This window comes from Cajanus cajan, chromosome 11 (genome assembly GCF_000230855.2).
Source record: "Cajanus cajan strain Asha chromosome 11, NIPB_CcT2T_4, whole genome shotgun sequence".
NCBI lineage: Eukaryota > Viridiplantae > Streptophyta > Magnoliopsida > Fabales > Fabaceae > Cajanus > Cajanus cajan.
The window spans coordinates 45711107-45739059 of record NC_138527.1 but is presented as its reverse complement, the minus strand read 5'-3'; the positions used below and the strand labels follow the sequence as shown (position 1 = coordinate 45739059).

Below are 27953 nucleotides of genomic sequence, written 5' to 3'. Positions count from 1 at the left end.
ATAAAATTATTTGTAAAAACAAAGCAGCCATTGACTTTTTTTGACCGTGATTAAGTGAATCACAGAATCATAAAATTCAAAATATGTATATCCGTTACCCACTTTTCTATATTTAGTAATTTTTGATGTTTGAAAATTTCACAAGAGTATAATATTTTTTTTGCCATATAGACGTGGAAGTATATCTTATATTGGAATTTTTAAAAAAAAAAAGAAAAGTAAATGTTATGTTGACGAAAAATTAGAAGTGAAATCCGTAAGTTACTTAGGTTGGGAAAACAGATTGGATGACATGATCGGGTAGGGTAGATAGTTTAGTTATTAGGGTACGTGCAATTAAAAAAGAATTGAAATGAAGGGATGGGAAAGAATTAGGTGTCATCTGGATGTAGAAAGTAGGAGTAGTGCAGTGTGCATGTGCATGTGAATGTGAATGTATGTATATAAGAAAAAGGAAAAAGAAAAAATGAATGAGTGGTGGTAAGTGGTAAGTGGTAAGTGGTAGAGTGGAAAGAAAAAGAAGAATGTAATGTAGGATCCAACGAGGTTACAGGCTGTCACAATGAGTTTCCCTCTCAGCTCTCACTGTCAGCTAATGCCTAATGAATAATGATATAAAGAGAGAGAGAAGAGAAGGATATTTGTTAATTCAATTCCCTCACTCACACTCACACAAACCTTCAATATGGATCCGTGCCCTTTCGTGCGGATCCTCGTCGGAAACCTCGCCGTCAAATCGCCGGCGTCGTCCAAGGCCTCATCCTACTCAGGGAAGGTGCACCCATCGAGTTCGCCCTTCTTCTGCAGGATAAAGCTAAAGGGGGTGGCTTCGGATACGGCCAGATGCCACGTGGCCACACTGCCTCTCATATCAGAAAGGGACCCAAACCCTCACTCCCTCGCCGCCTCCTTCGATTTCTCCAAACCCCAAATCATGAAAGCCTCAAAGAAAGCGCACATAAAGATCTCCGTCTACAAGGGGCCCACCACGCCCACCTGCTTCTTCACTTCGGCTAAACTAATGGGCTGCATCACCATACCGCTGGACCTCGCCTCGGCCCAGTCGCGGCCCTGCACCATCCACAACGGGTGGGCCAGCCTTTCCAAGGCCCAGCTCTTGCATTTGACAGTGCGGGCGGAGCCAGACCCTCGCTTTGTCTTTCGCTTCGACGGGGAGCCCGAATGCAGCCCGCAGGTATTTCAAGTGAAAGGCCACGTCAAGCAACCGGTTTTCACTTGCAAGTTCAGCTTCAGGGACAAGAACCCGGTTCAATTCCCTACCCTCAACGCCAACCGGAAAGGCTGGTCCATCACCGTGCACGACCTTTCCGGCTCGCCGGTGGCCGCCGCCTCCATGGTCACGCCCTTTGTACCCTCGCCGGGATCGCAGCGGGTCAGCCGCTCCAACCCGGGGGCCTGGCTCATCATCCGCCCCGACGGAGACGGCACGTGGAAGCCCTGGGGCCGCCTCGAGGCCTGGCGCGAGCCCAACCACTCCAATGCCGCCGTCGGTTACCGCTTCGAAGTCCTCCCCGCCACCGCCGACCCCGTCACGCTCGCCGCCTCCACCCTAAGCTCACAGCGCGGCGGGAAATTCACCATTGACGCCACCTCCGGCGTCACTCCGGCGAACACCCCGAACGGAAGCTGGGATTTGGGGTCCGGGTCCATGTCAAGTTCGGATTTTGGGTTTGAGTCGCAATTCTTTTACAAGGGTTTTGTGATGTCGGCGACGGTGAACGGAGAAGGAAAGTGTAGCAAACCGGAAGTGGAGGTTGGGGTGCAGCACGTGACTTGCACGGAGGATGCTGCGGCGTTCGTTGCTCTCGCCGCGGCCTTGGATTTGAGCATCGACGCTTGCAAGTTGTTCTCTCAGAAACTCCGAAAGGAGTTGCGGCAGTAGAATACTTTCCTCCGTTTGTGTTTGTCGTTTCGAGCTTAATTCCTATGTCGTTTTGCGTGCAATTAAGGCCAAGCGGAATCTGTAACAAGGAGAGCAAGGACCAATTTTTTTTTTTTTTTTTTTTTGGGTTCTGAGTGAGGGAATGTACAGTTAGGAAATTATTTGGCATTTTCTTAGCTTAGACATAAAGTTTTGAATTCTTATTTTGCTTACTCATCAGATCTTGTATTCTTTTATTCTTCTCTTTTTTTGGATGAAGAGTTTGTACAGTTTTTTAATTCATGTCTCGTGTGTTGGAATTAATATAAGATGAACCTTCAGAATCCTATGTTTTGGTTTTGGTTCTAGTGCATGCATCTGTGAGGTTGCTTTGTTTGATGTTTCATTGGGTATTATAAATTTGGACATGGATTGGCAGGAACCCACGGACTCAAGTTATTTGTTCACATATTATTTTCAGGGAAAGTCTAACATGAAGCATGGAGATGAATGCCTCAACCATGAGGGTTTTAAAGTACCATCTCAGGTGCTTCATGTATAGATAATGATTTACAGCAGTTAGATATATGAATTTAATATGAAACGGTTAAGATTTATTGAGTATATTAAAAATTATATACTTAAGGTTATAAAGGAATTTACTTATTTATCCGCCTTATTTGTCTAAGTAAACATTCATCAAGAAAGACATATATGGCCTCAGACCATAAATGACATGGCAAACCCGACCAATAAAAAATTGATAACACATTAAACTACAATTTAATATATTAAATTAATTGAACATATTATATAACAAGTCCGTAACCCTTTTATTCCAATAGTAAGTCTGGTGATTAGGACTATGACAAAAATCTTATTGGAACTATTTGATATTAGCTTGACAAATAGTTGAATTAAAGGAAAATAAGAGTTGTGGTGAGTAGCATGACAATGTTGGTGAACTTGGACTAGTCGAGGTCGGCGACACAACTGGAACTCATTTCCTTCTTCAGTTGCATCTCCACCACGTTGCGGCACAAACATGTGAACAAAATTCACCGTCGCAAAGAAGAGGCATTGCGTGAAGACTGCTGTCACCTAGCCGATAATTCCGACAGTAAATCACACGGTGCTGCCTAAGTCCAAAAAACAATACAAAGAAAATGTAAATAAATAAAAAAGAGAACAGTTACGTTTTGGATAATAGTAATATTATAAATTTAACTAAAATTAATTATATATCTTAAAAAAATATTTTCATTATTATGTTTACAAAATATTTTTAAAGTTATATATCAAAATAAAAATGTTACTTTTATATATCGACAGAGAGGCGAGAACCGTCCTTATCTTCAACCATGTCTTGCCGAAAAAAAAAAGTATTTTCAACATGTTCTTAAACAGTCTTTTAATTTTGACCTTCAAAAAAAAATTCAAAGACAATTAATTGTTAATCTTCTAATTTAGTCTGGTAGGACTATTTAATCAATATATGCAACTGTACATACGATTAGATGAGATTTAACACTCTTACCTTCTAAACTGGTGCTTGATTAACGAGATCCAATTTGAATTTATACTTCAAATATTATGCAAGTATATTTTGAAAAGGAAACAATATATATATTACCAAAACGGCGGTAGAAGTATAGCAACCAAATTAAGCTTAATATATACAAAATCAAATATTACCTATATTAGCTGAAATTTCTTTTGTCCTCCACTTAAGTTAAAAATAATGACAGTTGACAGATAGAAAACTTAGAGGGAGATTAGGAAACAAAATCAGTACAAAGATTGGTTGACTTAAATTTTGATCTGCATAAATTTTGTTTTATACGGTACTTTATTCACTTACTATGGAATCCAAGTGTATGAGAAAACAGTTTGTTTAGTTTCTAATTATATATTTTACCAAATAGAAAATAATGTTTTCGTTTTCGTATGAACAAAAGAAAGACGAAAAGAAGAACAGGGACACGGCTTACGCCCACCACATTCATTTCAAAATAAAGTGTGGGCCCAAAACAAACGGCTTTGAAGGCCTGGCCTTATTTTTTGCAAATTTACCCCAAATCTTCGTCCCACATTCCAAAAAATGGAAAAATAAAAGAGTAGATAAATTATATTTAATCTTTTTGTAGTTTCACACTTTCTCAACTTATCTCTTATACATGAATGTGCTATCTCTTATATACAATGTGTGTTAGAGAAAAATGTTTGTGAATTACTATCAAATTTTAAAAAATGTCAACCTTTAATAATTTTTACTAAAAGTAAATTTTATTAATCTAATTATTGAATTCAATGTTCTCACAAGTATGTTTGGCACAGTTTTCACTTATAAGTAAAATTAAGCTACAAATAAGCTGGACCAAACGAACTCTTTATAATTTATATAGTTCACTGATTTGCTTGTTCAGTCTGGCTTGTTGGCCCATTTTAATTATTTTATATTTATTTTCAGAATACAATATCATAAATCATAACAAAATTTACGGAATTATTGTTGGCCCATTAAATCAAATATTAATATCTAATGTTTATCAAATCAAATATTACCATCAAATCCGTCCAAACTAGCATGGTATTAATTAAAAAATGCAAACCCAATTGGCAACAGCATTCACTATCTTTATCTTGTAGAAATAGGGATTTCTCAGGCTGGCTGTGTGTGAAGTGGTCACAGGGCCAGCGAATGCAGGTGATGGAGTGACGACACTGGAGCTGTAAAACACAGTCAGGACTCAAAGTTTAAGAACAAATTAGATGAGGAGTAGTGGAACATTTTGGGCCAAGGTATGCATGCATTTTGCTATTTTATCCCCAATCCAATGTCTTAAGGACACTAATTAACAAATTGATAAAAAAAAGTATTTATTAAAATCATGTTAAAAGTTTTTTAAAATTATAATAAAAAAATAGCAATAACACTTTTTAATAATCTATTATTTTTATTTCCTTTATCTAAGGATTCTAACTGTTCCAATATGTCTTGCATGAGTTACAGATTTTGGATGAGATTCCCATGTTTGGATCGTGCGATGAAGCTATGGCAATAAATGTATGCTAATTTGTCGGTTTCATATTGTGAAAATATTGCTAGTGCCTAATTTTGTTTCTCAGGCAAAGGTTAGAAGATTTCATAAACAACAGTTTTCATTGAATCCACATGTGCCTTCTGATTCTATATGTTTTGAACTTTACGTTTAGAATTTGATAAAATTATTTTTTAAAAGAATATTTTTAAACTGCACCGTATAATTTAAACTAATTTCACTACAAATTTTGCATTAAAATGAATGTTATGATGTATGAAATTATTGCTGAATATTAACTAATGCACTGCATGTCTTTTCCCCTATTAATCCCCTTCTGCTGTTTCTCCATACACTACATACAACACATTTCCTATTTCTCAACTGTGCATTTATTTACTTTATGTACTGCACTCTTATGGTATATTTGGATGATAGAAAAACATTTCTTTTATTTGATTGAAAAGAAAATAGAAAAAAAAATTTAAAAAAAAAAATTCTTTCTTTCTATTTTCATTTTCATTTTAATTGAAATTTCAATTTTATCTTCCTTTCCACTCCACTAAAGCAATGGTTTAGAAGACATGGATGGGATTGGATACTATAAAGAGAAATTCAAACAAGAAAAAACTACTCGGCAAAAGGGGAAAAAGAATATGGCAACAAGTAATAGGACAGGAAGCAAAATTAACAACAGCAGTAGACAGTGGAAAACAAAATTAGTTATACATATTCAGATCTTGATATGAATATCAACAAGTCTACTTTGTACCTTTGACGATCTCAGCTAGACCTTTTTTTTTTTTTCCTTTTTTTGACAGGCAAAAGTTTTCAAATAACTTGGGTCAGAAGAAAAACCTCGAGAACAAAAAGACCATGTTTTTAGTCTGTTGCAGTTGCATCACCATTATCCCCTTCATTCCTAATATCTGGCAACGTATCCAGATCAGTTCGTACCTCTGCCACATTCTTAAGGATGTGGGAATCTAAAGAATCAAAGTCACGGTGTTCAACTGAGTCGGAAGTTTCATCCGTTGCCGGGTCACCCTTTATCTCATCCTTAGTGGCATCAATGTTTTCATTCATATATGAAATATTCTGAGTCTTGTTTGTTTCACTCGACTCAGTGTTGCCGCTGTTCTCGGTTTCTTTTGGTGCTACAAATCTTCTTGTCTTCTCTAACTCACCACCCTCTAGATTAGAAGATTCACCTGCAGCTACATCTCGCTTTTCTGTTTCAGCTGGGACTGTTAGGTTTAAACCTAGCAGGTTTTCCTCAGAGAGCATATTGCCACCCTGCTCTAATCCTTCTGTCTGCACATTTTTGACATCTCCAGTGAGTGTTGTGTTCACAGTACCATTTTGAGCTTGGTTTGATTCCGAAAACATTACCATTTTATTAGGTTCAGATGAATTATTGGCACTGGTTCCTGTCCAGTTATTGCTACCTCCAGGGATCACTACTGTCAGATTACTGCCAGCTTCTGAATGACTGCCCGAAAATGTTGTGGTAATATTTTCTAGATGTGAGCTATCCACAATGTTGGACAAACCGTTGCTTCCAGTTTCTTTACCAGAAGTTGCATTGGAAGAAGGCTCACCAGGCAGTACAGCTTCTGTAATATTAAAATTTGAACTATGTTGGTTCTTGTTACTTTCCTTGGAATAATTACTTCTATTCACTGATTTCGTGATATTCATTTCCAAGTTTACATCAGAGTTTTCTAAACTGAGTGCCTCAGTTTCGGTGCTAATTGTACCAGTATCATGAGACACAGCGCTAGAAGCATCATCCCCATTGTAATTTTCCTCCCGAGCTTCATGACTGTTGTGGTTGGTAACTGAACCATCCTTTTCCTCATCCTTGATGTTCTCTTTGTCTTTCTCATCGCTCTCCTCTTCTCTCCCTTTGTCTTCATCCATGAACTCCTCATCATGATCAGTATCTACTGCTGATTGTTCTTGATCATTTTCATCTATCTCATCATCTCCTCCCCCCCTTTCATCTACCTCTTGTTCATCTCCCCCTCCTCTCACTCCATGTTTGTCATCTTTTTCCACAGATTCGTGCTCATTTCCTCCTTCATGTTCACTGTGTTCATGCTTATCCTCATCATCCTCTACAACATTCTCATCTTCCTCCTCTTCATCAGGCTTTTCATTTTGATTCACTTCATCCTTACCCAGACGAAGATCTTTTCTTCCAAGTTTCGAAGTCTGAGTTCCGACTGACACTTCTGTGTCATTCTCATCAAATTCCTTTTTCTTATCATGAGAGTGCTTAACCTGATAGATCAACCAGAAACAAACACCAAGCAATAGAGTAATCTGCAGAACATGTTTTACCTTGATGCCTCTGGATCTTTGGTTCCTACTTGGTGAACGTTTTATCATGCTTAAGTTAACTAGAAACTCCAAATTTCCCCCCCTCCAAATAGCAAGGGCACGCCACCTGTTTTCAACCAGAAATCCTTCATTAAGGAACTACGTGAGCAATAAGCAATGTACAGATACAAATACAAGGCAATATTAACAATAAAATTAAACACAACAAAATAAAGAATCGCATTCCTTTGAAATGCCCAAATCAACAACAACCAAGAACCGTTTAAAAAGATGAGAAATAATGAAATTTAACGGGGAAACAACATTTATGCGTCATTCATAAACGTCTTCGCGCAAATAGCATCAAATTGAAGGGAAGGAGGGTGGGAAACGGGATAAAGAACCAAAAAACATTTCACTCAAAACATAACCTGTGTCGAACGAAAATTTCAAGAAAAGTGAATATCAGAATCACTTAAACTAGGCCCCGGAATAATTAAGAACGCAATACCAACTCAAAGCTAAACAAAACAAAACCAAAATTATTGCCAGACAAATGCTCCCCGAGAAGCAAACACAAATTACCTCAAATATGAAAAAGAAACAATTTATGAGAAATGGAAATAATGTAATCGATCAATTTGTTATTTCCATCAAGACTTGAAAATGTATAGAGTTGGCAGGAACAGTAGAAGGAGAGTGAGTGAAGTGATGTTTGAGAGAGGCACAAGCAAACCCTAGAAAACGAAAAACCCCTGAAGCAAAAGTAACAGAAAATCTTGATGAAAGATGAATCAGAAAAGAAGAGAGAGACGGAGAAAGAATAAAAAGTGAAGTTGAAAAAAAGGCAAAACCTGAAAGAGCAGAAGAGGAAGCAAGCAAAGTAAAGAATGGAACAGAAGGCGAAGCCAAGAGGGTTTAGCCTTTAACACTGCAACTGCTTTCTTCGGAAATTACACAGCAACTCTGTATTTACCAAATTAGGATTTATTGTAAATTTAAACAACTTCTCTTTCTAGTAACAATTTTCAATATTAATTAATCTACATTCTTTCTACAAAATGCCAACAATATTTCCGATATATTCATGGTGGTGACACACGGACATGAATAATTCTTGTATTGTATTTATTCTCCATTTCTCCATTCCTCCAACAAATTTTTTAATCACTCTTTCAAGTAGCACGGCTGGTTTACATGACCAAGGTTTCGGTACTTTCCTTGTTCCTATTCTCACTAAGGGTATACATGCCTTGTTTTGGTTTGGTTTGATGTTAGGTTTAAATTTTTAAAATTAGACTTGCTTTTTTTTATAAGCAAGTTCATGCTACATTTTGGATAATTCTAAGTTGGGTCAAATTATATTCAAATGAATGATTTCATCATAACTTTAAATTGAAGTACAAATAAGAGTAAATTATAAAAGATATAAATATTATATTATTCTTTTCTCTTATATTAAAAAAATACATTTTCTTTTTTAATCGGTTCAAATTTTATATAAATAAATACTTTTAAGGATAAGATATGTTTTTAGTCTCTCTAAAATTTTCAAAATTTGATTTTAACCCCTCAGAAAAAATTTGTATTATTTTGACCTCTAATTTCAAAATGTATTACTTTTACTCCTCAAAGTAGTTTAGATAGTCCTTTATAACAAATTTTAATTGTTATTTGAATCATTATAAGGACTAAAAGTGATATATTTTAAAATTAAATAGATTAAAATATACAACTTTTTTTATAAGAGACTAAAACAGAATTTTAAGAATTTTAGAAGGGCTAAAAATATATTTTATCCTATTCTTTTATGCCTCAAAAAATGTAAAGACAAAAATAAAGAACTATGCTCTAATATGTAAGATACCCATAAAATTAGGCAACAAAGGAGAAGTAAAATGAGGGAAGACTACTCTTCCAAATTTAAATGAAATGATCATACCTAATACTATATTTTCTCAAGAAATCATAATATTACTTTTTCATTTATTTTTTCTTCATATTTTTTCTATTACTAGAAACACTCTTCATTAATAGCTAGGTCCTCAATCCTAAAGACATGATATTGTTGTTGATAACGAGAAAAGACCTTCTTCATTTATCATTTTTTCTATTACTAAGTTTTTTTTTGACAAAATAAAACTCACCAATTAATTAATAAGGAAAACTTCAATACATGTAAAAATCAAATTAAAAAACATGGTAACTAGCAAATCATATAGATGTCCTTGCAAGATTATATGAACAACATGATTAGTTTGTTTCATGATGAAACCAACTTCATATAGTTTTGCATATATATGTCTTGAGTTTTCTTTACATAGGTTAAGTATGGATCCAAATTCAATGCAATTTTGATGAGTTATTTACAATCAAGCTCAAGAATAATGTTGTAAAAGTTAAGCTTCAGGAGTCAATTTGTAGCCTCCATCAAACCCATTGCTTCTACCTCTTGAACCAATGGTCATCCTGGGTAATGAACTATTTTTGTCATGACAAATATTCCATTTGAATCTCTAAGACAAATTCTAATACTGAATTAGTTGATTCAGTATCTTCGAAGAATGTTACATCATGTGTTGCATTTTAAAACTCCAATTGACGGCTTTCTCCTTTCATGAATTAGTCGATTGATCTCTTGATGGTGTATTATTTATTTTCTATTACTTAGTTTTTTTTTTTTTTTGAGAAAATAAATAGTATTACTTAGTTTTTTCTGTTATGTAGAATCTTTATTTTATTTATCTTTAACAAAAACTTAAAAATAAAAAAAATGGAGAGAATCTTTTCATTCGATAACATAACAGACACTAAATTGGAGAGAGATTTAGAGAATATATAAACCTGCACGAACTCACGTTGGGATTGGCGTGGCCTCAAGGATATTTTAAATCAACTAAAAGTCTATAAATAAAGCTACTTTTAACCATTTTATTTTTTAGTAATTGAAAATGATGAATCACAGAATGATGGGAAACAAGAAGACGGGCACTTGGTTGTTTCATCCGAGTAAATATCTTTATCTGTTAGCTAGAGACTGATTGGTTTACATTTTAGTCAATTTTGATGGCTCAAGTGTCGATGTCACTGGAGCATCACCGTACTATGTTAACATCTGTGGATTTCCCTCTCGTTGTGGAAAGTTCTTTTCCACCTTATCCTCAGTATGGGTAGGAGTACCAACGCAAGACCAAGTCCTTATGCATGTTTCTTTTTCTAGGGTGGGTATTATTATCATGTATAATTTTCAAATCCTTCTAGATTCAAGAATAATTTTTTTAGCAATGTCATAACTCTTCCTTACTTATTATATACGGCCAGCCAGCACATATTATTTCCTGTTGAAAAATAAGCAACTGGAATACAAAGTTTTCCAAGACTTCGAAACACAATCATATGAAACTACGACAATACAGACACGTACATGGATAATGAAACATATTAAAAAGCAATGAAGCTTATCGAGGATCCATTTCGCTAATCGACATCTCGTTGACAGACATTGGTATTGACTTTGTTGTGGATTGATCAAATTGCAGCATCTTTGGCATGTTTGTATCAGTTCCACTGTGGACAAAAAATGCAGGACGCTTAGGAGTTGGTAGAGTAACAGTATTACTATCTAGCATGAGAACTATTGTTGCCATTGTAGGTCTGTCATCTGGATCTTCTTGGACACACAACAAACCAATATGGATGCTTCTGATAACTTCATTCTGATTACAGGATTCTCTTAATATGGGGTCCACCAGTTCCAAATGTGCTCCATCCTTCCAAAGTTGCCAAGCCTACAAAAAGATTTTATCAAGTATTTGTCAGTGTGAGAACCACATATTTTTCCTTTTCATTTGGATAAATGAATTCAAGGACGCTAAATATCTGCTCTACTTACATAGCTCATTAGATCCTCAGCACCATCCGTTTGATAGAAAGAGCTATTCTTCTTGCCACTTATAATCTCCATAAGGAGGACTCCAAAACTGTACACATCAGACTTAACAGAAAACTCTCCATGCATAGCATACTCAGGAGCCATGTAACCACTGCATATAAAACAGATTGAATCAACACAACCGTCAGCACAAGAAACAAAGTTTGATTAAAATCTGGAGTAACGCAAATGATGTTTAGAATTTGATTGAAACTGCCAAGATATTTGAAATGGTTTTGATTGATGTGTTAGAATTAAAAAACAGTGCTTCTACAAATACAGGTGCTTCAAGGAAGATAGAAATTTGTACTTACTAAGTCCCTACAATTCTGCTAGTGTTTCCTTGAGTTTGATCAACTCCAAATATTCTTGCCATACCAAAATCAGAGATTTTTGGATTCATATCTCTGTCTAATAATACGTTGCTAGCTTTAAGATCACGGTGTATAATTCTAAGCCTGGAGTCTTCATGAAGATATTGAATACCTCGAGCAATCCCTCCAATAATCTTATAACGCCTTGCCCAATCCAACTCCCTTTGCCTTTCATGATCTACAAATTGGACAAAATATTCAAGTCATATGAAAAATGTTATAACCATCTTATCACGGTTTCATCCAGGTTATTGTCAGGCAAATGGATGATTGTTTTAGCTTTTTATGCATTGCTTCTTTTATTGAGGACTTTACGAATACACTGAACATGCCAACAGGGCAAAAACTGGACAAAAATTAAAAAAAAAAAAAAAAGAAAGCAGGCATGTAAAGCATGTATACAGATTACAGAAGAATGCACTGGTCCTACCAAAGAGAATATAGTCTAGACTTTTGTTGGGCACATATTCATAAACAAGTATCTTCTCTTCTCCTTGCAAGCAAAACCCGAGAAGCCTAACCAAATTTCTGTGTTGAAGCTTGGCAACCACTTCCACTTCCATCTTAAATTCTTCCCCACCTTGTCCAGAACTTTTGGAGAGTCTCTTGACAGCTATTTCTTGTCCACTCGAAAGAGTACCCTGCATTTTCCAAAATAAATTAAATGAGATATATGTAATGTAGACCGATTTCATTTGCTTGTATTTTAGAAACAAAAAAAGTACACCAGCAACTTACCTTGTAAACCTCACCAAATCCACCTTCGCCCAACTTATTATCCACAGAGAATTTATTCGTGGCCGCTTCAATTGTTCCGAAATCGAATTGCAAGGACTCGACAGTGCTGATGTCATACGCAGCTAAAAACCCAAATCAAATGCTTAGTAAAAATCACTAAGAAAAAAAAATGAATATCCTTTGGTGAATTCTTACTTTTCCCTTCCTTGACAGGGCCCTGCTTCTTCCTTGCTCTTCTGCTTAAGAAACAAATTCCCACTATAAATATAAGCACAGCAACCGCTATTGGAACCACAATTGCAACAATCGTCCCAGCTGAAATCCCACTGCTTCCTGCATGCCGTTCCAAAACATGAAAACAAAAGGAAATAACAAAATAAGAAGTTAAAATTAGGTTATATATAATTTGATTTTGGTATTCTTGTTATTAGTGTGAAGTTTTGATGAGGCTTATCAATGACCTTATGAATATTCTTTTACTCTTAATATAAAACTCGTTTACCTCCGGAATTTGAGGAAGGTGGAGGAGGAAGAAGCAGCGATGGCGAGGGTGAAGGCGCTGGCGGAGAAGCAGTGGAGTGATAGAAAGGGTAAAGCTCGTACCTAACATTGCAGCTGGGATAGAGAACCCTTCCTCCCTGCTTCCCCTGACAGCACCAAGGAAGGTCTCCAATCACACCACTCAAACACCTTCTGCAGTCTTCCCGAGACAGATCTTGCGTGCACTGAGCCAAACAATACAGCGTCTGAAACGCCGAAATGTTGGCTTGCTTCGTCGCGTATTTCTTCACGCCCACCGAGAAGTTGGAAGCCTCGTCAGCGGTTTCGTTTATGGTTTTGAAAAGCAAGCTCATGAACGATTCCTGGTTGGTGATGTTGGCGGTGTTCAGGAGACCAAGGCGTGGCCGCGTGTCCACCGTCGAGAAGAAGGACCGGTTGGAGTACCGTACCATGCACTCGTCGTACCATATCACTCCCTGTTTCGCCAAAGCGCATTCGGAGAGGAGACGCCGCGTCGCGTTCACCACGCACTGCTGGCACGGCGCGGCGGACATGTCGCCCCTGCACATGAACAGCCCGCGCACGGTGTCGGAGGAGGACGCTCCCACGGTGGCGTTCGAGAATTCGGCGGAGGAAGCGTTGGATGTTAAGGAAGTGAAAAGGGTTCGGGTGTTTAGTTGGTAGGCGCTGTTGGCGGTGGTGTTGCTGCCTGAACAGTTATGGTACAGGTACACCTGTGCTTTACACGTCTCCAAGTTGAAGAAGCTGAGGAAGATCATCAGCAACACAGGCTTCAAGGATGCCATGGTCATGGATACTTGCATAACCATCTCTCTCTCCACTTCACATACGCACTGGTTTTGCAGCACTTTCTATTTTTTGTTTTGTTTAATAGTGACTGGAGTGGAGACTTCTTGACTTTTTGGCATACACTGTAGCTGTTGCTTCCTTCATCTGGCACAAGTGTCCACTTAAATTAACTTCTTTTCAAACTAACAATTTTACAAGCGCCTAAACAGGCTCTAATTTTATCACAAACTTGATTACATCAGATGGTTAATGGTTAAAACTTTCACACCCTGTCTATATCAATGTACTGTATAAGTTGGCTGATGTAAGCATCGCTCCACGTTCTATTTTGTTCATGTTATTAATTGCTGTATAACATTTTAACACAAATTTGTAAGACACATGCATGTGGTATAATAGCGGGTGTGAGATAGTAAATCCAACAACTTTGTTAGGATAAATTTTGATAGAAAGTGAATTTAGATTTAACTTAATCTTTGTACGGTGAGAATTTGTAATCTTCCGTGATTAATTTTGATTATCGAATGTTATAAAGAAGAAAAGTCCAAAATTTGAAATGGAAAACCGTGACTGAGTCTGAGTTAGGGTCGTCCAAAATAAAGGAGCGATGACTCAAAGTCGCCGGGGATGCGATGGGTGGGGACTTCAATGAAAGGAACATTTCACACCGATATACAAGTCAACACGTAGATAGACAGAGCACTATTAAGTAGTAGCAGATACAGAACATGCTTCCATTTATTAGTAAAACATCAAACATCACAAGTAGACCAAGTCTTCTCATCTGAATTCCCTGCGGAGTTAGTTGTACATGTAAGGTACATCACAGTTTATATAACATGGCCAGTTAAGAAGGCATGGTAAGATACCAACACCCCTACATTACGACAAAGAGTGTCAAATCATCGTGGTAAAATATCAGAAAATATCATCTCATTCACTGAAGGATCAGTTCTTGTGGATGGATCAACACGAGGCACCCTACCCAAAGAAAATGCTGGTTGTCTTGGTTGGGGAAGAGGCTTTGCTTTACTTCCCAGAAGCATCACCACATTAGACATGGTGGGCCTGTGCTCCGGATTTTCCTGCACGCACAGCAGCCCAATGTGCATGCACATTACGACTTCAGAGGCAATGCATGATTCCAATAGCATTGGATCTACAAAGTCCAATTCTTTTCCTTCACTCCACAGTCGCCATGCCTGTCATAGTTACAATCAACAACACAGTTAAACATATTTTTCCTACCCTTGTTATTTACTAATTGGAATTAACAAAAGACAAGATATATCACTAATGAAGAGTTGGACTAATAAAATTACATATGCCAGCAGGGTTGGTGCAAGTTCGGTTAAGTAAAAGCCACTGTTTCTTTTCCCGCTGATGATTTCAAGCAAGATAACACCAAAACTGAAGACATCAGATTTCACGGAGAACAATCCTTGCATTGCATACTCTGGAGCCATATATCCACTATTTTCATCATCAACATCGTGCGGGTTCATAGTTCAGTTCATAGAAAGTAATCTTGCATATAAAATATTAATACAAATGCAGAAATTAAATAAACGATGGGTGCATGCAAGTAATTAGCTTACTATGTTCCCACAACTTTTTTCGTGTTTGCTGCATTCTGATTCTCAGAAAATATCCTGGCCATGCCAAAATCTGATATTTTGGCCAACATTTCGTGATCCAACAACACATTTTTTGGCTTCAAGTCTCTGAATGATTTTAAGGCGAGACTCCTCGTGAAGGTAAAGTAGTCCTCTGGCTATGCCATTGATAATGCCATGGTATGTCTTCCAATCAAGTTTTGAACGTTTTGCTCGATCTTGAAGAGTCAATTAAATGTTATCTTGTGTAAAAGCAAGTTGTGGAAGGTTTATGAATTGAAAGGTAAGCAAGAGAACGAACCAAAGATAAACTGATCAAGGCTTTTGTTTGACATGAATTCATATGCGAGCAGCTTTTCATCCCCCTCTAAAGCACAGCCTAAGAGCCTCACCAAATTCTTGTGTTGAAGTTTGGCAATGAGTATGACCTCATTTTTTAATTCCGCTACGCCTTGCCAAGATTTTCTCGATAATCTTTTAACTGCTATTTCAGTACCATCTGGTAGAACACCCTGCAATGTAATTGAATTCAAAGATCAAACATAAATGAAAAGACTATTAAGAAAGAAAGAGCTTATGTGGATTATATATGACCTTGTACACTGAACCAAAGCTTCCTTGTCCCAGCTTATTTGTATCAGAAAAGCCCTTAGTAGCTGCCTTAAGGGCAACTACAGTCATGAACAATTCATCGGAACTAATCAAGTCACCTTCTTGTGTGACTGCAACATTCTTGGAGATAGACAACTCTCGTAATAGCGTTCTTTCATTCATTTCTCCATCTGTTTCATTTATGTTTTGAAGACACAAATAGAAACCAATTAAATAAAACTGAAGCTGACAGTTTCTATATGGTTTTGTGATATTTAATAAATTACAATTATAGAAGTTCACCTCTGTTTATGTGTTTTTTTCGTCGGATGCAAGCAGTGCCCAGCCCAATAAGAAGTGATAATACTAAAATTGAGCCACATGTAGTCAACACAATCATCCAGGGTTTCCATTTCCTTCCTTATAAATTGAAAAAATAAAAAAATAAAACCTTCTGTCAATACCTTTTCCACAGTATGGATGAAACCAAGATGATGATGCTAAAATCCTAATCGCCTATTCATGTCGCCCATCAAATAAAATTAAACTTGATATTAGTCTTAAAAAGTTGTTTGTATTGATTATTATAAATTGTAAATTTTTTTAAAAAATGATTCATGTCATTACATAATAATAATAATAATAATGTAACATGGACGCATATAGTTATTCTATATATTAGTCACCATTTGATATGGCATATGACATGATATCTCTAAATGTGTTGGAATTAAAAGAATAAATTATATTTTTAAGAATTCAAAATAGACATCAAATAGAAACAAAATAAATACAAGAAGAATAAAACCACAAAATTTAATACATAAAACCCTATTAATTTGAGCAAAGAAAACCATATGAAATGTAGTAAATTATATTCACTGCTAAAAATATGGTGACAATATTTCTGTTCTTTGGCACAAGACGGTATATTAATCTCATCTAGTAATAATTTAGTATATCTCAATTCTCACAAGAATAAAATAAGACTTTCTTAAAAAGAATTACAATTTACAAGAATTTTCATTATTACTATCATTATCTAATAACTCTAATTTTTAACCAGTTCGCCTATATACAAAAGAAAGATGCGCGAAATTTGAAGAATGGTTAATGAACTCTTGTAATTCATATTTGTTTGAATTAACAAAATTAATTGATACTTTGTTAACCTTGAATGGAGTAATGATATTTGTAAATTATTTTTTTTAGTGTATGGAAAGAAAGAGGAGAGAATTTTTTTTATAAACATAACGAATAATATAATAAACAATCAAGACAGAAATAAAGAAAAAAATACAATGAAAGCAAGATAGAATCATAGAAGAGAACCTGAGCATATGTTTAGTACACTCATACTTCAATGGTATACGGATAATGAAGAAATTTCAAACAAATATATGTCACATCATGAGTTGGTGACAATGACCACTTTAAAAAAATTATAAGAATCAACACTAAAAAAAACTAAAACTAAAATAAAATTGAACTATATATTTTCAAAATTATCCTGTAGCAAATGGGAATAAACATATGAATAGAATATATTAAAATTAAACTTGAATAAGAACTAATGACTGAACCCTACCCCCAATAAATATCTGGGTAATTTTGAAGTTGCATTGAGTTGTGTAAGCAATGAAGAATTTGGATGAAGAATTAAAAATGCTGACCTTGGGAAGTGGGGTAAATCAAGCGATATGCAGATGAAGCATTGAAGAAGTGATACGATTGGAACCTGATATTGCAAGTACGGCTAACAATAATCCCACCTTCCCTGTTGGAGCAGCATGCAGTAAGTTCCGTGAAGGCAGAACTCAAACAACTACTGCAATCCCTTTGGGACATGTCCCTCGTACATTGTACTAACCCATAAATTGTCTTGTTCCCACTGTAGTCTATTTCCCCAGCAGCAAACATTTTCTTAGCATGATCAAAACAAGCCTCCTCCGAGAGATTCTTCATTAAATATGTCAAATATTCCCTAAATTTGATAGGATCGGGTACATTCTTCTCCTCGTCATTCTGCTCAGGATACTTTCCAGTGTAAGCAACGACATTAAAGTTCTGAAAGGAGTACCTCACTTGGCAAAGTTCATACCATATTATCGCAGTTTTACTCCTGCACCTATTCATTATATCTTGGCTCGCTTTCTCAACACATTGTTGGCAAATTGTGGAGTTCGTGATGTCTCCTCTGCACAGTGATGGTCCACATACTTTGTCTGGCTCTTCTCCGATTGATGTGTCATAGAAACCTTCCTTTGAAGCCTTGCTGGAGGAAATCAACGCCACAACATGTTTGAGGTTGTAATGGAATGAACTATTGAAGGTGTATAATGGGAATTCACTGGGACAATAACTATCAATGGGGTCTGCTCCAGAAACGCCCTTGAGAGATACAAATATGATGAATGAAAGCATAGGCGAAAGTCTATCTTTGACCATGATCCCGATATCACATGGAAAATGACTCAAGTATGAATTGTTGGGGCATAAAATCACTGAAGCAACCAGGTCCTTATTCATAGTCCAACTAAACCTGTTAAAAGTTTTTTTTTTTTTTTTTTTTTTTTTGAAATGTGTCCTCTGACTTTATGGAAAGAAATATACATGTTTATTTTTATAAACTTTTAAGTTACCGTAATTGTAACCGTAAAGTATAATCTGAATCTGTATTTTTTCCCACCTGATTGGGGCTAAGCTTATTCCAAATTATTAGACTCATTTTTTTTTTCTCATATAATAAACTGGTCAATAATTTACAATTTGCATTTGATGCTTAATTAATTGCTTGGGTTTGAGACACATTCAATGGGGGGCAGGATTGATGAGAAAGGAGCGTGATTTCAAGAACATGGAGCAGTCAAGCTGGGTATCTCTTGGCTTTCGCCCCTAAGTCCATTTAATATATTACAATTAATATTTCATCCATTTCTTGATCATGTATTTATTGGTTCAAGTATAGTTACCGTAAAAGTTTTTACCCACTCAAACAATAAAAAAAATTATCGTTTATATCACTTTTAAGATAATTATTATATTATAAAAATTAAAAAATTATAATAAATAACAATTTTTTTAATTAGATAATAGTAGTGTATAATCTTTTTTCGTCCATAATAAATTTTGTTAATAAGAAAAATAAGTATCAATAATGATGATGCATTGTCAATTAATTAAGTATTGTAATTGATATAATTTTTTATTTATTAATTATAAACGTCACAAGCTTATCATCAATAGTGATTTATAAAGTATAAAATTAATTTATATTGTGTCACTTATTTCCTCTTTCTAAATAAGTGTATATTTGCCTTTTTAATGTAATATTATTATTTACATATATTTTATTTATATATCTAATAGTATTAGGAGTATAAATGGATTGAATTGGTTCGGATTTGGATGAATCCGTTATCCAACATAATCAAAATTTAACGGATTGAATTAAGTCAGATTTGTACAATTTTTTAAAAAAAATCTAATCTAATCCAATCCAATCACGAACGAGTTTGATTGGGTTAATCAGGTCAACATATAATTATATTTATTTATTTATTGTAAAATTTTAAATACTTCAAAATAGATGTAAATCATTCATTTGATACATTGTTACAAATTTAATGTCATCAACTTATAAAAGAAACAATGATACAAATTAAATTCTAAAATAAATTTATTAATTTGTTACATAATTATCAACTAAAAAAATTAACATTAGTTAATACAAAATAAAATTTAAAATAAATATATTATATTGTTACAATGCTATAAACCTAAAACACGGAATTTGTTATTAAGTAAGAGTGACATAAGTATTATCCTGAACAAATGATCATTCAAATTATTATTATATTATTATTATTATTATTATTATTATAATGTATGATCGGGCTGAGTCGGGTTGTTAATGAGTTAAAAATACAAAATTTGTTACCCGACTCGGAAAGTGTCAGGTTTTGATAAGGTTGGGTTGAGTTTGATTCGAACACTAAAAAAACCCAATCCAAACTCATTGAGTTGATTTGAGTCGGTTCGGATTCGCGAGTTATCCGCTTACACTTTTAAATAATATTTTGATTTAAATATCTTTTTAGTCTTTATAATGAATTTTATATTTTAAGTCATGTGAATAAAAATATTTTACTTTAATTTATATATACATATATATTTTTTAAATTTTTATAATTTGTAACTTTATTTTTAGTCTTTATAAAGATAAATTACAAAAAATTAAAAATAAACAATATATATATATATATATATATATATTAAAATACTAAACATATAATTAAAAAATAAAAAGTAATTAAATATAATTTTTTTAAAATTATTGTTATTTTTGTATCATTTTTATATAAATAATAATAAGATTAATTTTGCAATTTTATCTATATATTAGTATTTATTTTTATTTGTGTGTGCCAACACTTATTAGGTACTAATATTTCTTCAACATTGAACATTCAAATTATTATCCATCTAAATAAGATGCGTATTCTTTTCTAACTCAATTATAAATAAATTTAAATAATTTATATTTTAGTTAATAAAATTAATTAATATCATTTAATTTTTCTAATTTTAATTAATTATTTTTATACTACTTTTTATTAAAATTTGATATCAAAATTAAAAAGTAACATTAAAACTATAATTTTAATTAAATAAAAAGTGTTTTTTTTGAAGATTTTATCGTCATTAAGAAATATAAAAATAATTAAGATATATTTATATCTAAGACCGTAATTTATGAAATTATTTTTCTTATATTTAACTATGAAGCAAATAATTTCTGTTTGTACCATATTACATATTGAGTCAAAGGTAGGATTTTTAGTTTCAACTCAATATTATATTTATTTATATCATCCAATTTTTAGAGAAAGAACTTTGTTACTTATGTTCAAAGTAGGGTTGAAGTAGAAGTTTTAGTTAAAACCTTGATATTATAATTTCAATAAATAAAAAAATATATATACCATTCAATTTTTTGAGAAAGAACTTTGTTACTTATAATAATTTTTATTTTATTTAAATAAAATTGTCTCTTCTCAAAGATATATGTAATTTATATAAAAATAAATAAATTTGACTATATAATATTTAGTTAATATAGCATTTAATTTTTTTCATAAATATTAAAATCAAGTAATTTTAAATATATTATATTTAATAAAAAGTTTAATGATCATTTTCTAAAACTTTCAAACATTGATATTTCATTGCAATAACTAATGAGTATCTTCAAAATATTACCTAAATATAATATATTATTTTTATAGATAATGAAAATATTAAATATTCCTCAATTATTTTCCTAAAAAATTATAAATTATTAATTAATTATTTGTATAAATTAATATTTATAATACAAAATTAAAGAATATCATAAATTTTTCTGTTAAATTCAATTTAATTTATAAATGGAAATATTAAATATTTTGTAATTACTGTCCTTGAAAGTTACAATGTAAAACATAATTATCTGTATTAAATTAATATTCTACAACATACACAAAATCAGAGTAAATATCTTGACGGAAAAAAATATCTTATAAATATTTTTTTATCAAACATTATCATTAAATATACTAATAACATTAAATATTATATTTATTATTGATGGAAAAATTTAAAGGTTTGGTGGCTTAGCCCTGCCTACGTTTTTTTTTTCTCTACCTATCAACTTTTGTTTTGAAAACGTCTATAGTCCGACAAATTCTCTCATGAATTAATTGAAAATCTCTACACTTTGACAAATTCTCATGAATTAACACAATATTCATAAGTTTCGGAAATGGCAATGTACTGATTTGTCACTAACTCTTTCAATTGAACCACTGGATCTAACATCGAGATTATACATTACACTATAAGGGAGATGCATTAGATACTTCTATCATTTAAATTTTTTTTAAAAAATATAATGAGATAGACTATTAGTCAAAGATTTACGAAAAAATAAATAAATAATAGTGAGAAAATGATTTTAAAATAATTAAAAAGATAAAATAATCTAAAAATTTATGTACGCAAAAATAGAGTATCACTACATACAAATTTATATTTAATTCATCATTATATATATATATATATATATATATATATATATATATATATATATATATATATAAATTCATTCAACTTTTGTTTCATTTGTTAATTAAACTAGTATAAAACAAGTGTTTTTTTTTCTTCTTTGAAGACTTCGAATAAAACAATTAAACAAGCGACCAAATGTTTAAGGTATGCTATTTTTGTTACCTGACAAAGAAAGTAATAATTTGGAACCCGTGTGATAAGCGTGAGATAAAAAAAAATGGAGAACCAATACATGATCTCTTAAGACGGGAGGATATATCTGAGAAAATTACAATAAAAAATAGAAAAATGATTCCCTCACAACCTAAATATTATTAACAAAATCATATTATGGTTACTATATATATATATTATTCATATCATATCACTTTTTTATAATATCAAAAAATGGTTATTTAAAAGTAGTTTGACCAAATATTGGAAGATGTTATTTGTGTATTATTATAATCAAGTGTGAGAAGATTATTTTTTAATTAATCTTACTATAATAAGATTACGATGAAAATTAGATTATTTGGAGAATTAAGGCTATAAATATCATTAATGATAGAGATCGGAGACAAAAGTCATCAATAATGAAGATTGTAAGTAGTTATTAGTAGTTACGGATAGTTATATTTTATTTTATTTTTATAAATGATAGTTTGTATCATATAATAAAAGTTAAAACTTATAAACACCTTACCTTATTTATCTTAAATCTCAATCAACTTATTAATTACTATGTCCTTTCTAGAAATTTAGATTTGTTTTACATCTTTTTCTTCCTATTTGTTCTTCTTCAAATTTAACTTTTCACTTTTTAATTTTAACTTCTTTTTCAAACTCTTATTATTTTACATTTTCTACAAAATATCTCTCTTTTTTACTTTATTTCAAGTTGAAAATCAATAGGTTAATAGTTCAAATAAAAAGAATCCACACAATTTTGAAAGATTTTGAGTCCTACTTCAAAAATTATTTGTATTTGATTCTCAAATCAAATTCCACTAAAAATAACTATATATATATACATACACCCATACACACGAGGAGAGGTTCATTTATTCAAAAAATAAGTCTACTTAAACTTATTTTATTTAATAATTCATATTTTACATCAAACATTAATGATTTAACTGTTGAATTAAAAAATTTTAATATATAAATCAAGTCTATAATTTTTTTTAAAATTGAAAACTATTTGATATATTATTTCATTAATTCAAATTGACGGATAATTATAAAAATACTTTATACATAAAAATATTTTATATGTTGATTGAAATTTAAAAAAAAATCAAATAATTTTCAAATTTTAAAAAAAATTACATACTTGATTTTTAACTTTTAATTCAACGATTAGATCGGTAAAATTTGAAATAAAATATGAACTATTAGGTAAACTAAATCTAAATAGACTTATTTTTTGAGTAAGTTAATCCTCCTTCTCACTCTTTCTCTCTCTATCTATCTATTTATTTATGTATTTATATATATACACTTATAATTTTATCTCTTTTTGTCGCATTATATGATTAATCATATAGATATTATTTTCTCTATATGTCCACATCCCTGAATATATATGTATGTAGAGAAGTCTTATCTCCTATGCATAAATGGGTCCACACATTAACTATATTTGCATTATTCATATCAAAATATAAACATTTACTGTACTATTTTACAAGTAAATCCTAAAAATAAGGAACATAAAATTAGCGCCCTTAAGGCCTTAATCCATAGAGATAGAGTTGACACTACAACGAGGGATGTTTTAATTCATTCACTGGGGCACTATATCTGACAGAGTTCAGAAATTGACCCAACATTCATCACAATCTGGGATTTTACGATCATTAGAATTGAATCTCCCTATCGTGAAAGGTGGTCGTTGTGGTTGGCAACACGTTGCTGATTCGTTCTTCAACATCAAAACAACCGAAGACATGGTTGGCCTATCATATGCATCTTCTTGAACACATAGCAGTCCAATATGCATGTATCTCAAAAACTCATCTCCGGGGCATGAATCGCATAACAACGGATCAATTAATTCCAACCCCTTTCCCTCATTCCATAGATGCCATGCCTACAGAGTGCAAAGTCATTTATCAATTATCATGTTAAATAATGTTACGATCCCTCCTTAATTGGAGAGGTTCTAGAAAATTCTAGAGCTTTCTAGAGAAGTATAGAATTTTCTAGAATATTCTAGAGAATCCTAGAGAATTGTAGAATTCTCTAGAAGCTTGTGGAATAGTGTGAAACCCTCTGGAACATTCTAGAGATGTGTGGAGCCTTCCGGAACCTTATGGAAGAGTATAGAAGGATATAGAAGGGAGTAGAGATTCCTGGAATGTGTGGAGCATTCTAGAGAACCAATCTCAACCCTTGATCCCCACCATTCATTTTGAAGGTGGAGTAGTATAAATAGGGGTAGGAGGCTTCATTCCTATCAATCCAAGCCAAGAATGAATCCACTTCTTAGAGTGAGAAAGTGAGAAAGTCTCTTTGTGAGAGAAGAGAGATAGTCTCAAGTTTGAGTGTGCCACCATAGAGTGAGTCAATTTTGTAATTACATTCTTGTAATCCTACTATTCTTTTGCATAATGGAAGAATTTCCATATTGGAGAATTTAACTCGTGTACTCCCATTACTACCTTTAATTTCCCAGCAAATAATCACACATTTAGGAAGTTTGGAGGCGCACACATACATATGAAAACAGAAGGCCAGAAGTGTTTTCAGGATTATAGAAACCCGCGTTACGTTTCCCTGTAATGATCTCAAGCAATAGTAATCCAAACCCAAAAACATCAGATTTTATGGAATATAACCCCTCCATTGCATACTCTGGAGCCATATACCCACTGCAAATTGGAAAGAAAAAAAAAAAGAGTTAAACAAGTAAATATATGCAAAGGGGAAACGTTCATGCGAGGAATAATAAAGTGCTTCTTACTATGTGCCAACTATTGTAGCAGTGTTAGCTTCACCTTCACTTCCTGCAAATATCCTTGCACTCCAAAGTCTGAGATCTTTGGATTCATGTCATAGTCCAACAAAACATTACTTGCTTTTAAGTCTCTGAATTATTTTTAGTCGAGAATTTTCACGAAGATAAAGTATCCCACTTGCTATTCCATAAATGATATCTAGGCGTGTGGTCCAATCAAGTCGTGCACGTTGCGTTGTGTCTATCCATATTCCATATCAATAAAAATGTAAGTATGTTGTATTAGTACCCCCACAAATGGTAAAATGAATGCTATAATCAACCTATTTTCTCACAGTTGAATTTTATTATAATGTAATTGGTTGCTTCATCCTTAAAAGGAGTGAAGGAATATACGTACCAAAGAGTACAATATCAAGACTACCATTGGGTAAAAATTCGTATACAAGAAGCCTTTCTTCTCCATCTACACAAAATCCAAGAAGCTTTACAAGATTTTTGTGTTGAAGTTTCATTATCAGAAGAACCTCGTTTACCTCGTTTATGAATTCCTCTGAGCCTTGTTCAGAGTGAGTTGAGAGCCTCTTGATGGCCACTTCTTGGCCATCACCAAGTGTCCCCTAACAAAAAAAAAAAAAAAAACCTGTCTGAACTTTCCTATGATAAATATTCAAGCAAGAAGGGATGAACCTAGTATAAACTTGAATTCTGTTTACCTTGTAAACAGGGCCAAAGCCACCTTGTCCAAGCTTATTCAAATCAGAAAAATTATCGGTAGCCACTCGAAGAGATCTAAGACTAATTTGATGATTAACTATTGCATTTTTACCTAGAGACAAGAACCAAATGAGTTAGGAGAAGAAAATAATTTTAAAACCTGAACATACCTTCGTATAACAACTTACTTTGCTGATTTTTCCTGACCAAGTGTTGTCCGAAAGTAAAAAATATTATCACCAAGCCTACCACAACTACAATGCCTACTCCAACTACAATACCTGTAATCCACCATATTTTGCACAAATGATCTGCATAAAGAATGAATCCAATGCAGCTTTGAATAGTTGCGGTTTACAATATGTGTTAGATCATTTGTTAAAACATGAGAGTGACTTGAATTGCTTACTTTTGTCTTCTTTTTTTCCATTTGAAGAATCCTGGGGTCCTAATGCCCCATTATTCGCACCATGATAAAAGGGATAAAATTCATACCTCAAATAACAACTAAGGCTCAGAACTCTTGCCCCAATGGAGGCATAGCAGCAACCTGCTATATCTCTCATGGCACTTTGCAGGCACATACTGCAATCATTGGCAGATAAATCTCTGGTGCACTGCACTAAGGCAAATATTGTTTGGTCTTCAAAGGGGACTTCTCCAGTAGCATACATGCTTGCAGAAACATCAAAAGATGCTACCTTGGTTAGATTACTCAGTGTGTCATCCACAACAGACACAAATTTCTCAGGCTCTGAAATATTCTGTCGATTATCTAAGGCAATGTTCCCCGAGACATTCAACCTACCCATGAAATTGTTGTTGGAATGACGTAATTGACATAACTCCTCCCATACAACTGCTTCTTTGGCTTGAGGACAGAGTGTGACAATGTCTTCTGTTGCCGTGGTGATGCATTCCTGACACGATCCGCTTGTGATATAGCCGAGGCACATGTAGAGGCCATAAACTCTATTTGGGGCAATCCCATGAGAAGTAGTATAGAATTTGGAGATTGAAGCATTGGAGGATAAAGAGGAAAGGAGGGTGATTAGATTTTTCTGAAAGGAACTTTGGTTTGCATAACTGTTGGTTCCGGAACAATGTTCAAATGGAGGATCGGCAATTGCAACGTCTGAAAAAAAAGCTAGAGTACAAAGAAGGAAGAATTGAATGGATTTTGAAATTGAAACCATTAGAGAATGAATCAATGTTTTTTCCCCTTTTGATTTTGAAAGATCATTCAGAAGTTGTCACTCCTATTTCAATATTTCTCATTCCCTGCCTAGAAAAGATGCTACAAATAACAAGAAGATGCTAGGCTGATGATTAATTCAAAATTCCGAAGTGATCAATGATTAATTAAAAATTTCCAAGCAAAGAAATCAAGGTACTGAGCTTGAAATGTTAAGTCAACAGTGTGCAAATTTTAGAGTTGACAAAATGAAAAGTCAGGAATATCAAACATTTAAGATTTAACCAATGTGTCAGATATACCAAATAAGCCAATAATAGATAGTAAGAGATGTGACTGACAATGAGAGGAGGAAATTATCAGAATTGAGAAGATAGTTCATTACATCAGAATAGACTGGGATTGGCATAGGCACTTGCCTAAACAGAACCGCCTGCTATTATCTTCTTTTTTATTTATTTTCTTTCCATCCATGCTAGTATAAAAAAAATCACAAAAACTACGAAGCTTCCTTATGTAGTTTTGTGTTATGTGTTTGACGGTTTGACCAGTTTTTCTTAACTTACTTTCTTTTTAAAAAAACAAACTGATTGACACACTTCTCATTAAAAAAATATTCAGTTTTAAAAATATTTACTACTCCGTACTGGTAAATAACAGTCTTTTTTACTTATCCTTTTTATTCAATTTGTCGGTTGCATTGTTATATATATATTTTTTATAAAATACTTTTATTTAATTAACAATTTTTTAGAAAATAATAATAAATGTTTGAAATTAATTGAATAAAAACTTACTCTCTTAATAAGATCAAAGAAGATAAATACACTAAATATCTCTCTTCCAAATATTAATAAAAAAATAATTTTGATCAAATTTTCTTTTTTGAAACCCCTTTAATTAAGTTATTAAAAGGAGTTTTTTCACCCATCCGGCTCTTATAATCCCAACTCATTTTAATATACAAAGTGTATGTTTCTCAACATTTTTTTTTAAATTTATTTTTAAATAAAATAAATCATTTTCTAATCAACTTCTATAATTAAATACGAATTATTATATTACACAAAAGTATTTTTATGAAACTTTTTTTAGACAAGAAAGTTTATAAGAAATATTTTAATTTCTTATCTAATTCATTTTTTATTTATTATAATTATTTATGAAATAAATATTAATATTT

The 27953-nt window shown here is 33.0% G+C and overlaps 3 protein-coding genes and 2 pseudogenes across 6 annotated transcripts; 1 reads left to right on the top strand and 4 right to left on the bottom strand.

Moving 5' to 3' along the window:
- The first annotated feature begins 567 nt into the window (after nt 1–567).
- On the top strand, nt 568–2231 carry LOC109800754 (uncharacterized). Its single transcript, XM_020361614.3, has one exon. The coding sequence runs from the start codon at nt 686–688 to the stop codon at nt 1901–1903; it is 1218 nt and encodes a 405-aa protein (XP_020217203.1). The 5' UTR covers nt 568–685; the 3' UTR covers nt 1904–2231.
- Nucleotides 2232–5623: 3392 nt separating this feature from the next.
- Nucleotides 5624–8381, bottom strand: LOC109801317 (uncharacterized). 2 transcript variants are annotated; one of them, XM_020362361.3, is made up of 3 exons: nt 8103–8381; nt 7834–8003; nt 5624–7375 (listed from the first exon to the last, which is right to left on the bottom strand). In XM_020362361.3, exon 3 carries the CDS (start codon nt 7315–7317, stop codon nt 5806–5808), a length of 1512 nt encoding a protein of 503 aa, XP_020217950.1. In that variant the 5' UTR covers nt 7318–7375; nt 7834–8003; nt 8103–8381; the 3' UTR covers nt 5624–5805. The 2 variants fall into 2 exon arrangements, with proteins under 2 accessions (XP_020217950.1, XP_020217949.1); XM_020362360.3 differs by lacking the exon at nt 7834–8003.
- A 2171-nt stretch (nt 8382–10552) lies between these two features.
- Nucleotides 10553–13712, bottom strand: LOC109800594 (cysteine-rich receptor-like protein kinase 10). The gene is made up of 7 exons (XM_020361375.3): nt 12794–13712; nt 12487–12624; nt 12292–12413; nt 11984–12194; nt 11494–11731; nt 11141–11291; nt 10553–11036 (listed from the first exon to the last, which is right to left on the bottom strand). The coding sequence occupies exons 1-7, from the start codon at nt 13620–13622 to the stop codon at nt 10707–10709; spliced, it is 2019 nt and encodes a 672-aa protein (XP_020216964.1). The 5' UTR covers nt 13623–13712; the 3' UTR covers nt 10553–10706.
- A 159-nt stretch (nt 13713–13871) lies between these two features.
- On the bottom strand, nt 13872–18257 carry LOC109800578 (cysteine-rich receptor-like protein kinase 15; annotated as a pseudogene). Its single transcript, XR_014430856.1, has 7 exons — nt 17483–18257; nt 16113–16175; nt 15813–16000; nt 15520–15730; nt 15201–15436; nt 14925–15075; nt 13872–14804 (listed from the first exon to the last, which is right to left on the bottom strand). The product of XR_014430856.1 is annotated as a cysteine-rich receptor-like protein kinase 15 (transcript).
- A 5252-nt stretch (nt 18258–23509) lies between these two features.
- Nucleotides 23510–27220, bottom strand: LOC109800579 (cysteine-rich receptor-like protein kinase 10; annotated as a pseudogene). Its single transcript, XR_014430711.1, has 7 exons — nt 25985–27220; nt 25764–25886; nt 25575–25687; nt 25259–25478; nt 24865–25099; nt 24619–24772; nt 23510–23991 (listed from the first exon to the last, which is right to left on the bottom strand). The product of XR_014430711.1 is annotated as a cysteine-rich receptor-like protein kinase 10 (transcript).
- Between the last annotated feature and the right edge of the window lie 733 nt (nt 27221–27953).